Here is a 12,939-nt window from a genome sequence, read left to right as displayed (position 1 = left end):
ATTATTCCCAGCGTCACAAAAGAAATGCTCCCCACCTCCCCCCCCCTTTTCTTTCAAGAAAGAAGACTCTGGAGGTGAGGTCAGGATCCAGGATGTCTCTACTCTTGGGGGCTTTGTTGTCTGAGAAGGGGTGAGATGAGGGGAAATGCCCCTCTGGGAATTGCCGTGGGCATACATTTATGGTTCCCGGGCCTTTTCTTTTGTTTGCTCTTCGTGGGAAGGTTGCCAGTGCAGAGGCCCAGGCATGACGCTTCTCTGCCTATCCTGGGAAGGTTGAGGCTTCCCAAGGACTGGCAGAGAGAGAAGCAGAAGAGCCCAGGGTAGTTCTAAGCCACGCCTCTCCCAAGGAAGCGCAGGTTATTAACTAGGAATTCTTTATAGCTGACCTGGAGGAAGTTTTTGGCTGTAAACTGTCATGCGCTGCAGCCTTCCTTGAAAAGTCTGTGGACGAGGTTCTGGGGACAAAGATCAGAAATCAACCACAGAAGAGGGTAGGGGCAAAATAGCTAAGCATTGAAAGAGTTGCTTCTAGCCCAGAGTGTAGATTTCACTGCTCACGGTAGAAAAAGTAACATTTATTTGCCTCCTCCCACTTGGAGAATGGATCCAGAGCGATCTTCCACGAGCTTCACCCGTGAGCAACCGCACTCCCAGGGCCGGTTTCGCCTTCACGCCCGAGGTTAGAGATCTTCGGTCACTTTCGGACCCACCCTCCCTCTGTCTTCAAGTCCCCTCCACCCAGACCCTTTATTCCGAGTACCCGGACTCCTGCAAACCCATAACACAAGCTGGCTGGTGGGCGTTACGGGAGGGTCGGGGTTGAGTGCAAATGAGGGCCTTTTGGCGTCTCCGCAGAAGGAACGTCTCCCTCGGGTCAGCCCGAAATTAATTTCTTTACATCCTAGACTACAAAAGAGCAAATAAGCGGGATAGCTTCTCGCAGCTCCCGTAGTCAGTTAGAAAAGGGCCGAGGAAAGTAGCCCAGGACGTATTCCCATCACACTCCCGGAGCATCTTCCTCGGCGGCTGGCTCCCGGAAAACCCTCTCCCCAGAAGTAGGAGGCAAGTAGAACCCGGAGCCGGGGTCTGGCTTACTCCGCAACCCCGACCCCCAAGACTTCCCAAGGACACTCAAGAGAGGCACAGAACTTTCAGAAGTGGGTGCCCCACCTGATGCAGGGGCCTCTTCCAAGGAGCTTCCGGGTGGGGTGCGCGTGTGGAAGACGGGGAATCGGAGGCTAGGACCCAGGCCCTCGTTAAAGAGCTGGGAGCGATCTCTGGCTTCCTTCCCGCTTCCTGGGCTCCCGTTTTAGAGGAATGTTATTGTTTAAAGAGACCCCATTGAACTATTTCCTGCTCTTTGTCACCTTCCCCTCACTCTCCGGCAGAGGTTCTCACCGAGAGGTAATAAACCAACTGCTGTCCACACCGCTTGGCGCGGAGGCGGGTAGGGAAACGCGCCCAGCGTGCGTTCCAACAATCCCCGGGGCAAAGAGACTAGGGAATCCCGGGGCCACACTCGGTGCAGGAGCAGCCACCGTCACCAAAGTCCAGCTTTTATGTGGGACGCGAGGATATCTCCTACTAGGGTCGCTATCTGGACAGATCCGCACTGGGCTTCCCTCTCCACGCAGGTGAAGAAGGTCTTGGGGAACCCGGACGCTGAGGTGGGAGTTAGTGGCAGTCCATGGGGCGAGGGGACATGTCCCGAAGCTGCTGCACCTCTGGGAGCTGAGGCTTCGGAGAGGTCAGGGAGACCCGAGAGACGCAGATCCGCCGTAGTCCCGCGCAGCTTGGACACTCCGTGGGGCACAGCCGCAGGCGCTGGAGCGCGCTTGGAGAGCGCGGTGTGAGCGTGGGAGTGGAGAGCTTAGCAGTTGCTCTGGGAGCGGCGGGCTTGGGTGGCTTCGGCCCTGCTCCTTACCCTCCCCCCCAGGGTCCGCCCCGCCGCTTTGATGGAGGTGCAAACATTTGGGGAGGGCGGGGGTGTCGGGACTGCGCCCGACGCTTTCCTTACAGGAAGCGCGCGCGGGAGCCCATTGTTGGCCCCCGGCCTCCAGGCCCGCCCGGCGGGTCTGATATGGCCGCGCACCGCCAATGGGCAGCGGCTAGGTACTTCAAAGGGTGTCCCGCCCAATCCGCCGCGCCCCCTGCGAGGCCACTTCGGCTGTATTTATGGGGAGGGGACCCATTTTCTCTCCCCCAGAGACTTACTCTTGTCGCGACTTGCGGGAGTTCAAGTGGAACCACGGCTCCCCAGGCCCTCTTCCCTCTCCCCGCCCCTTTCCCCCCACATCCCAGTCCTGGCCCTCCTTTGGCGAACGTGCTGGGACCCAGGTGTGGTCTCTGGGCTCCGCGAGCGACCCTCTTTCTTGGAAAAGCGGTGGCGGGAGACGTGAAGGTGGCTCTTGGGTAGGGCAGTCAAGACTCTGGGGGCGGTGGAGAGGGCGGCCGGAGGATGAGCTCCCCGGGCACAGAGAGCGCAGGGAAGAGCCTGCAGTACCGAGTGGACCACCTGCTCAGCGCCGTGGAGAGCGAGCTGCAGGCGGGCAGCGAGAAGGGCGACCCCACGGAGCGCGAGCTGCGAGTGGGCTTGGAGGAGAGCGAGCTGTGGCTGCGCTTCAAGGAGCTAACGAACGAGATGATTGTGACCAAGAACGGCAGGTAGGTGCGTGCTGCGAGTCTGCAGGCTGGGGCGCGGAGAGTGCCTCTCGGGGGGGGGGGGGGGGGGGGGTGGAGCAGCTTTTCTCTGCTTAAGGCTTGCCTCTTCCCGCTTTGCTGCCGCAGGGAGTAACTTTAGTTTCTCCAGGACTTTCACTGACGAAACCTGGGGAGGAGGTATTTGAACTCTAGGGTTCCACTAGTGTGGCCAGGCTTGCCTGTGTCTCCAAAAGTCTTGGCCAGGTTTGTCCCTCTGCTGTCTCAAGAGACTGTGGGCTTAGTGGGGAGATGGATTTGGTACCAGAACTGAGAAAGCTCTGGAAAAGAAGCTGTGAGACCTGTTGCAGGGGCCCTTCTTTGACTGGTAATGAACACTTTGTGCCAGGCTTTCCTCTCTCCGACCGGATGGGTCAGTTTCGGGGTCCTCCTGCTGTGTGACCCGTCTTTTCCAGGAGGATGTTCCCGGTGCTGAAGGTGAACGTGTCGGGTCTGGACCCCAATGCCATGTACTCCTTCTTGCTGGACTTCGTGGCAGCTGACAATCACCGCTGGAAGTATGTGAATGGGGAGTGGGTACCTGGGGGCAAGCCAGAGCCTCAGGCGCCCAGCTGCGTCTACATCCACCCAGACTCGCCCAACTTCGGGGCCCACTGGATGAAGGCGCCGGTGTCTTTCAGCAAAGTCAAACTCACCAACAAGCTCAATGGAGGAGGGCAGGTAGGGTGTGCCAGAGACCCGCCGCTGAGCCCCAGCCCAGGGGGCGGAGGGCTGCACCTCCCCCGGCTGGGAGCCTAGAAGGGCTCCCTCAGCTTCTGTCAGCTTCACAGGAGCCACCACAGGCTCCCCCAATTAAATCTTTAGTACTGTTTATATTAAGCCGATAAGGGTCACACCGAGGCCTGAAGAAGGGGGCTGGGAGGCCTCACTCACCCTGGAAGGCTCGGTGCAGTCAGGGCTGCCTCTTGGGAAACCACTCAGGCCCTGTCTCTTCCAGCGCTGTGGACAGGTGGGCTTTGACTTGGAATCCTCGGTTACCTTAAAGTCAAAAGAGAACACCACGGGAAGTCTTGCACACGCGTGTGCACTCCGCTCTTCTCAAAAGCCTTTTACTGGAGCCTGTCCCTAGAAAACTCACTCCAAGCTGCCATCAAGCCAGGCATTTAAAGTCGTCTGTGGCTTTATTCTGACCAAGGTTTAATAGTGCATAGCACCTCACATTCTAGTTCCAGACCAGCTGTGGGAAGCAGATGTGTAAAATGCCGAGAGACACCACCCACAGACCCCATGCCCTCCATACTACAGGCAATTTCCTGGACACATTGGTAGCTCAGTCCGTTTCTCACCGAGCAGTTCCCGTGGACGCTGTGGTGTTGAGGCAGGCGCTGGTCTTCACTCTTGCTCCTTATCTCCTGCAGATCATGTTGAACTCCTTGCATAAGTATGAGCCTCGGATTCACATTGTGAGGGTTGGGGGCCCACAGCGCATGATCACCAGCCACTGCTTTCCAGAGACCCAGTTCATAGCTGTGACTGCCTACCAGAACGAGGAGGTGAGGCTCCGGGAAGGCAGAGGGTCTTCTCAGTGTGCTCTCCATGCAGATAGGCCTGGGGACTGTATTCACAGTGCTGAATACAGGTTCAGATCGACCACTTCTGTGGTAAGAGGGGAAAAGTTTAAAATAACTCATTCAAAATAAAGACTGATTCAATTTGAATATTTCAACTTGCTTCTATTCTTTCTCAATTTCTTTTTTCCTTCTTTGGTAGTGCCCCCCCCCCCACTCCCTATTTGATTCAGGGTCTTGCTATGTCTCCCTGGCTATCCTTATATTCACAGCAGTCCTCCAGCCTCAGCATTCTGGTCCTTGGGCTTACAGGCCTATGATACTTCTTTTTCCTCGGTAAATCCTCTGGTAACCAGCACTGTATTAATAAATACACTTTCTTATCTTTCAGATCACGGCCCTTAAAATTAAATACAATCCATTTGCAAAAGCCTTCCTTGATGCAAAAGAAAGGTGAGAGAATTCTAATCCCACTCCTGGGACAAAGGGCCATGTAGAAAGAAAGCTACACGCTGTCTCCAGGCAGTTCTCCCTTTTGACCATTCTGAAATTTTCCCCCCAGAAACGACCACAAAGATGTGACGGAGGAACCCGGGGACTGCCAGCAGCCGGGGTTTTCCCAATGTACGGTTTGTTGCGTTCTCCATGTCCCTCTGGCTTGTTTCAGTTCTAAGATTCACTAAAACCAGAGCCCAAAGGGAAGCTGAGGGCTTTCTGGGAATGGTGGGGTAGCAGGATGGCCCCTCTTTGTGCCCCAGGCACGTACCCTTTGCTCGGGAGGCTGCCTGACCATCTTGGGCTTGAGACACTGGCCAGCCAAAGAACTCTGGATTTGTTTGTTTTGTTTTGCAGCGGTCAGGGGTAGAGACTCCTGGGAGTTTAGACTTGGGTATGAGAATTCAGCTTGTCCTATCCCCCTTGGAGATGATCTCCATTCTGGTTAGTGGCTGAAAACTGAATGGCTGTCTTTAGAGACACACATGAGACACCTTCCTGCTCAGTCCCCTTGGCTCCTGATTTTGGGAGCTTGTAAGGTGGCTAGTTCTTTTAGAATTCCTTTAGGAGTTCTCTTAGCCAGAATGAGGGGTGCAGGTCTGTGCAGACACACCTAGGGAGAGAGAAGGCCTGGCCTCCCCCTTCTTTCCAAGAAGGGATCTGCAAATATTGAGGAAGTCACTGCTGAGGGGCAGAAGGGTTCTGCTTGCAGGACCACTTCTGTGGATGCCAAAACTCGCCTGGCACTCTGCCCTGAAACTAGAACCAGCTGTTCTAAACTGCTGTTTTAACACCATCTTCTATAAATTTGACAAATGAATTTAACAAACAGGACCCACACTGTGGCTTGTCGGTAACCACTTAAGAGCAGATCAGGGAGAAATGGGCAAGAGATGGACTGTGTATGGGGGTCACACAAGATGGTGTGGGCACCTGTGTGTTCCTCTATCTTTGAAGCGTTGTCTGAAGAACTGTCTTGTTTGGAAATTGTCTCATGGAGGAGTCCTTTGGCTTAATTAAAACAAAACTATAAAAACTATGGGAAAACATTAGTTTTAGTGGATATAGCTGTCTGGGAGAGGAGATGTAGTGGGGAGAATGTGGGGAGGCCTGGGGGAGTCGAAACAGAAGGGATCAAATAGGAAATGAATCCACTAGCTATTTCTGAGGCAGGAGCATGACTGCAGGCCTCAGATGAGGAGGAACATCCTGGAGCAGTCTGGGTCCTACCTATGGCCCACTTTGTTCCTCTTGCCTTCATACTGCATCCTTTGAACAAGTCTCATTCTGCTCAGCTGGTAGAAAGCTACTTGCCAGCAGAACAGAAATCCCACCAAGGCTGGGATTTGTGTAAACCTCTAAGACAGAGCTGTGGCCTCAGCTCAGGCCCTGGAGAACTCGGCATCCCAGGCTCATGGTGTGGAGCTCTCCACTCTGATATTTTGAGGTTAGGTTGCACTGAGGGGTGGGACAGTGGATTCTTCACTTCACAAGGTCTCATATCATAGCTTAGAGCTAGGACAGTCTCAAGCAAGGGTCCATTACTCAGCATGCTTTTCTCACAGCAGGGGGGTGGCTTGTTCCTGGCACCAGCACCCTCTGTCCACCTGCCAGCTCCCACCCTCAGTTTGGAGGCTCGCTCCCTCTCCCCTCCACACATGGCTGTGAGAGGTACCCGGCTCTGAGGAACCACCGCTCATCACCTTACCCCAGTCCATATGCTCATCGGAACAACTCTCCAAGTAGGTTCTCTAGGGGTTCATCAGTGGCTGGGGTGGGGGTGGGGGTGGGAGTGGGAGGACCCCTCTGGGGAGGCATCTCTACAGCCGTGCAGAATAGGGAACCCAGTCCTAGTGGCTCCTGAAGAGACTTGGTCAGGATGGTGGTTGACCAGAAGTCCCTACGGAGGCTTTCAGTCTCCATGTGCCTCAGAACACACTGTAGGTTTTTAAATGACTGCTCTCTGGGCCTTTTCACTGAGCTTTAGTTTAGATGTTTCACGAACCTCTCTAAAGTGACCATGTTGGATTAGCCAGGTGCAAGCATTTCTGACTAGACCAAAGATTCTTGAGGTATAGAACCCAGGTCCCCAGAGTCACCTGAGAACCAGCCACAGTTAGGTCCACCCAGACCCAGAAGCTGGAGGGTCTGGTGGTCCTCTAGACAACATGACCAACTTCCCTGATTCAGCCCCAGGACAGCCAGAGACCTCTGGCAGGTTCTCTAATGTGGTCTGCTCAGTCAGAACTTTGTCTGCTCCAAAAGGAGGGGAAAATGGCCGAGGAACACCATAAAACAATTAAGCAATTACAGCGGACTCAAAATGAAAGGCAACAGTTCTGGAGACTTGTTCAACCAGAGGCTAGCCTCGGAGGTAGAGATCGTATTTTTAATTTGGTCAGTCCTTAGGGAATACCCCATAGAAAAGGTGAACTAAGCGGCAGATGTTTTTTATTTACTTTTTAAATGAAGTATTCTAGGTGTTGCTCAGTGGTTCAGCACTTACTTGCCTAGCATTTGAAAGGCTCTGAATCTGATCCCCGATGCCGCAAAATAATAAATACATACCATAAAAATAACAAGAAAGATAAGCAATGCAAGCGTCTGCATGAGACAGCTTTGGTTAACTGGGATATATTTACATATAGTTCAAATAGGAAACATTAAGTATTGCCCTGCTGGCTACTTAAATGGTTACTCTCCTCTACCCCAGCACCCTTTGTCTGCAGGGTTGGGCTGGTTCGGCTGTTAGCATCATTTTGTTGCATTTTATTCCTTTTTGGAGACCTGTCAGGTAACTCTCCTCTCTACATCCCTCAGCCTACGCCGACAACTCATCTGCGTGCTTATCCATGCTGCAATCCCACGACAACTGGTCTAGCCTGGGAGTGCCTGGCCACACCAGCATGCTGCCCATGAGTCATAGCACCAGCCCACCTGCTGGCTCTAGGTATGTCTGGGGAGTGAGGCAAGCCCTCCTGAGGATTCTGCTGGTTCCATTTCTATTGGCCTTTTCCCTTATTCTGCCACCTGTGGGTGGTTGGGTTTGTGTTCGTAATTAAACTAAACTGGGACCAGGGACACTTGGTCCCAAGACTGTCTGGTTCTGATTACCTGCATTTTTTTCTAGTGGTCTGCTGTACTTACCCAAACCAGGGTTCAGCCTTACCACGGCTCTTAACATGTGCTGTGATGAACAGTCCTCTAATTTATCTGAGCCTCAGTTTCTCCATATGTAAAAAGATGCTAAATAAGCCCCAGCCTCAGGCTGTTTCTCTCAGGCTGATGGGGTTGGCACATGTGGGTTAAAGTAATATTGCAGAACCTTTATTCAGTTATGGCAGTAGATTGCTTGGCTTTCCTGTGGATCAAGGAGTAAACGTCCTTAATAGCATGCTGGGAAACAGGCACAGGATGGAGACTGTTTGAGTGACCAGTGAGTTCTATAATAGGAAGGCTCAGAAACACCCAGCAAAGCTGGTAATACATCCCCTCAGGGTTATAATCCTCCACAGTGCTGATGTAACAGCAAAGATAGATGCCAACACCAATTCTCCAGTGAGGAAAGGTGCCCAAAGACATTAATTCTGGGACAATGGTGTAGATGAACTGCTACTTCATAAAGGAGTGAGCCTGCCATCATGTGACTTTGACCTCAAAGGTGTACCTGATCGTCTAAAACAGTGGTTCTCAACCTTCCTAATGCTTCAACCCTTTAATACAGTTCCTCATGTTGTGGTGACTCCCAACCCATAAAATAATTTCATTGCTACTTCATAATTATAATTTTGCTACTGTTATGAATTGTAAGCAAATATCTGATATATGGGATATTTGATATGCAATATCCAAAGGGGTTGCGACCCACAGGTTGAGAACCACTGGTCTAGAACATCAAATGTTTACCTAAGGTCTTAGCTGTTTTAGTTTAGGATATAGAGCTTTACTAATAAGAATCTAGTTGTCCAGTGTTTTTTGGACATGGAGTTCCAGTATGCTGCCCAGGCTGGCCTTGAACTCACTATCCAGTCTAGAGCTCAAGGTCTTGATTCTCCTGCCTCAGCCTCCTGAGTTGTTGGGAGTTGTAGGCAGGTATCACTACATCCACCTTTATCTGTTCTTAAAGCAAACACACACCCAGGATGGCAAACTTGTCCATGGCCCTGAGGACACTGTTAGGAAGCTAGATGAGCCAGGTGGTGGTGGCGCACACCTTTAATCCCAGCACTCGGGAGGCAGAGGCAGGCGGATCTCTGTGAGTTCGAGGCCAGCCTGGGCTACAGAGTGAGTTCCAGGAAAGGTGCCAAAACTACACAGAGAAACCCTGTCTTGAACCCCCTCCCCCCAAAAAAAGAAGCTAGATGATCTGCCAGCAGTGAGTGCTGACCACTCATTCCAATTTGGTGTCTTAGTTGGAAACTCATACCTGTAAAAAACACCAGTAATCCTTCTTAATTTACCCAGGCTTGCTCTCAAGTTCAAATGCTTTGAGGTAGGTATACGGGATGGCATGTTAAATAATGGCAGTCTTATGTCAGATCATGTTGTGTGTTTATGGAAGAGCTCTAAGGAAGGTTTTCCAAACAAAATTTTATTATAGTTTAATCTAGGATGTAAGTCAGAGAGCTTAATACTAATATCAGCTTCCTCATTTGATAGATGAGGAGACAGCCTGAAAAACAGTCGTGGGGCGAGTTAGAGAGCAGAGCTAGTCTCAAGCCCAGCTCCGGGGGCCCTTGCATGTTGGCCCATGTTGACATTGCTAGCACATTATCCACTGGATGAGATGGGGCCAGCATTCTGAGGACTGTGTCTCCCGTGAATTCAGGAGTTGTTGCAGCGGGGTTGGGAACATTAGTTAACGAAGTAGGCATGTAGCTCTGAGCCTTGGTGCTCAGTGCAAACTCTGTATGTTAATGAGCACAGAGCTGCTTGCTAGGAATCTGTCTTAGCAGAACTCAGCCCACGAATGTCCACCACGCTTGGGCACACCTTCCTTTTAGTTTGCTTCGTATTTGATTTTGTTTCTTAGTACAGTAGCCTCTGGACACATGGTAGTAGTGGAAAAGCCAGCTGCAAAGCCTTGTGATGATGCAATTCCTGACAACACTGTTCTGACCACTAGTCCCTCCCCTCCACCTCGCCCCCATGTAGCTCCTTTGGAGTCTCTTCCCAGCCCCTTGATGTCTGTTTTCTTCATTTCAGCCAGTACCCCAGCCTGTGGTCTGTGAGCAACGGCACCATCACCCCAGGCTCCCAGACAGCTGGGGTGTCCAACGGGCTGGGAGCCCAGCTCTTTCGAGGCTCCCCTGCACATTACGCACCCCTGACGCACACAGTCTCAGCCGCCACGTCGTCTGGCTCCCCGATGTATGAAGGGGCTGCTGCGGTCACAGACATTTCTGACAGCCAGTACGACACGGCCCAAAGCCTCCTCATAGCCTCGTGGACACCTGTGTCGCCTCCGTCCATGTGAACTGAACTTTTCTCCTCCATGTGCGAAGACTTGTAACGACCAGTGGCGATTTGTTCTTCCTCTAGGCACAGCATGGCAGGCTCTTGGGACAAGGGAAAGAAATAAAAGCTTGCTACTAACTCCATTTTCAAGTAAGAGGAACAGTCCATGTCCTGTTGATCATGTTCCACAGCCTCTTGCTTGACACCTGCGGTAGTGATGTGTCCTACACATGAAGCCAGGTACAGAGATGAGGCTGTGGTCCAGTTTCCTGTGACTGGCAGTCAGAATCCTTTGCCAGCATCCTATAGCTCGTGTTTGTCTCTTCTGCAACACGTAGGTGACTCTGATATACCGGAATTTGCCCACCCCCTGTCCTACTTTAGTGAGACACAAGGCACACTTCTAATGCCCTTCCTTGTTGCTTTAGAGTAGTTAACTTTGAGGACAGAGACAGATCATAGCCAGCGGATTGTAACTGAACTGGAAACTACTCCGTCCTCTGGAAGATGTCTACTTTAAGCACATGTAGCTTTTTGTGTTGTGAAGGCAACTGTGTGATACTTTTCTGTTGACAAAGTAGCTAAAGACAATCCCAGAAAGTTTTTTTTTTTTTTTCTGCACAATAAAGGTAATATGCAGCACACGGTCCTTGAAGTTATTATGTGTAAGTCTTCTTCTGGGAAAGGCTTTCTCCCCAAGGTGTATTTCAGTCTGTTCTGAACAAATCAGTTGCAGAACCGGAGGGATGCATTTTAGGTACCTATGCAACCTTAACGGCTAAAAAAGGTAAGATGAAGTAACTTTCAATAATATTAAATCATAGATGAATGTGCATGGCAGAATTGAAACATGCCAATGTCATAAAAATGCAGGATATCTACCTGATATAAGGGAGGGCATAAAATGAGTTGATAAAGTTGATTAATGTTTCCTATAGTTGCCATAGGAACCTGACTGCTCTGGCTTTTGCAATCACTGGCTTTTTTCCCCATCAGTGGTAAGATTCTGTAAGGATCTGGGGGTAATTTCTCCATCTAGTGGCAGAATCCTTAGTGTGACCCTGGTTTAACCCAAATCTCTGCTTTCTTAAAGTTACAGATGGCCAGCTTGGTCACCAGTAAAGCAGGAGTCCTGCTTGGAGACTGTGCACACTAAGTTTGAAGTGGGAAGATGCTGAGGGGTAAGGGCTGGGGGAGGGGCTGCAGCGCCGCCTTCTTCAGACCACACGTTGCAGAGGGGAGGCGAAGTGATCGCTTTCTAGGATTTAAGTAGAAGCAACTGCACTGTGGGTGTAATTTATGCCCAGTTTCCGAGAGGACTGTGGTTGCCCCCTTCCTGTAGAACTCACGTTTGATTGGATTAGTTGACAGGTGTTAGGTGAGTAGTTTCTGAATTACTCCACTGCCAGAGTTGGGAAATAAACCAATTGTTTGACTGTGGGTCCTCACCAGAGCACTGTGGGCCGGGGCTGAGGGACATTTGAGGTGGAGGCCAGGTCCACCAGCAGGTGTCACCTTGAGGTGACTCCCACCCTGTGATCACGGACGGGGATGGAGTGTGGTCTGTGTTTCAGAACCTTCACTGCCCCAGTCTTGTCTATGCTGGGGCTGAAGAGCCTGCAGGTCATCCCTAGGGACGTCTTCATCTTGTTGTTGAGGCTGGGGAAACTGAGTCCTGTATCCCTTCTCTCATGAGCCTGTGCCATAGTGGGTCAAGTTCTACACATGGACAGTGGCTGCTTCTTGACCTGCTTAACGTTCTAAACGTATTCAGATTTCAAATGAGAGTAGTATTTTAATAATCCAGTCTTTCTGGTGATGAAGTGGGAACAGAAGGGGCCATAAGATGGAAAGAACCTGGATTTGAGTTCAATCTCCCCTCATCCACAGGGGATGTGATCTGAGATCTGTCAGAAGACTGAAACCATGGGTGGTACATGTGTGTACAGTTTTCCCCATCCATCATCCATCATCCATCCATCTATCTACCCAAGTGTCCATCCACCCACCTACCCACCCATCCATCCACCCACCTATCCATCTAACCAACCATCCACCCACCCATCAATCCATCCATCCATCCACCCACCTATCCATCTAACCAACCATCCACCCACCCATCAATCCATCCATCCATCCATCCATCCATCCATCCATCCATCCATCCATCCATCCAAGTGACAGCTCTTAATTTATAAACTAGGCACTGCAGGAGATTAACAAATACAATAATAAAATTGGGCAGTTATTGCAGTATATTATGATAAAGTCACCGTTACTACATTTGCTTTATTGAGCAATGATTTCTTAGTCACAAGCACTGTGATGCTGTGACAAGTAACTGATGTCTACATAGATGTGGAAGAGGGTTGGGGTGTCAGAGGGTTGGGGTGGAAGAGTGGGTACAGTGGGCAGAAGGAAGATTGAACTAGGCTGGTACAAGATTGTTCTTTTTATTTTTTAATTTACTTTTATGAGTATGAGTGCTTTGCGTGTATGTCTGTACACCATGTGTGTCCATACCCACAGAGGCCAGAAGAGAGTATCACATTTGTAACTGGGGTTACAGATGGTTGTGAGCCACCACATGGGTGCTGGGAACTGGATCCAGGTCCTCTGTAAGAGCAGCAGGGCTGGACGGGTCCTCTCTGCACAAGGTTGACAGGAGATGCTTCATCTGGTAGAATGTTTTCTCTGTTGAAAGGTTGAACAGAATCATTTTTTTCAGATCCTTATATCCAAGCATGCTTTCTCTACCTGA

At 50.9% G+C, this 12,939-nt stretch overlaps 1 protein-coding gene across 2 annotated transcripts; it reads left to right on the top strand.

Annotated features, from left to right (window-relative positions):
• The first annotated feature begins 807 nt into the window (after positions 1 to 807).
• On the top strand, positions 808 to 10,819 carry Tbxt (T-box transcription factor T). Of its 2 annotated transcripts, none has more exons than XM_006975905.4 (8): positions 808 to 2,664; positions 3,114 to 3,378; positions 4,077 to 4,211; positions 4,618 to 4,679; positions 4,789 to 4,850; positions 6,287 to 6,463; positions 7,542 to 7,671; positions 9,927 to 10,819. In XM_006975905.4, exons 1-8 carry the CDS (start codon positions 2,459 to 2,461, stop codon positions 10,195 to 10,197), a joined length of 1,308 nt encoding a protein of 435 aa, XP_006975967.2. In that variant the 5' UTR covers positions 808 to 2,458; the 3' UTR covers positions 10,198 to 10,819. The 2 variants fall into 2 exon arrangements, with proteins under 2 accessions (XP_006975967.2, XP_006975966.1); XM_006975904.4 differs by having other exon boundaries at positions 2,335 to 2,664; positions 6,290 to 6,463; positions 9,927 to 10,329.
• The last annotated feature ends 2,120 nt before the right edge of the window (positions 10,820 to 12,939 follow it).

Source organism: Peromyscus maniculatus, chromosome 16 (assembly GCF_049852395.1).
Source record: "Peromyscus maniculatus bairdii isolate BWxNUB_F1_BW_parent chromosome 16, HU_Pman_BW_mat_3.1, whole genome shotgun sequence".
Lineage (NCBI taxonomy): Eukaryota > Metazoa > Chordata > Mammalia > Rodentia > Cricetidae > Peromyscus > Peromyscus maniculatus.
This window is presented reverse-complemented; position numbering and strand designations above follow the sequence as displayed.

What these genes read in the sequence shown, in the direction of transcription:
- Tbxt (XM_006975905.4), top strand. Translation starts at nt 2,459, where the DNA reads ATGAGCTCCCCGGGCACAGAGAGCGCAGGGAAGAGCCTGCAGTACCGA. An exon ending in AGCTCAATGGAGGAGGGCAG is followed by an intron (nt 3,379 to 4,076) that starts GTAGGGTGTGCC and finishes TATCTCCTGCAG; the next exon opens with ATCATGTTGAACTCCTTGCA. An exon ending in TTCCTTGATGCAAAAGAAAG is followed by an intron (nt 4,680 to 4,788) that starts GTGAGAGAATTC and finishes TTTTCCCCCCAG; the next exon opens with AAACGACCACAAAGATGTGA.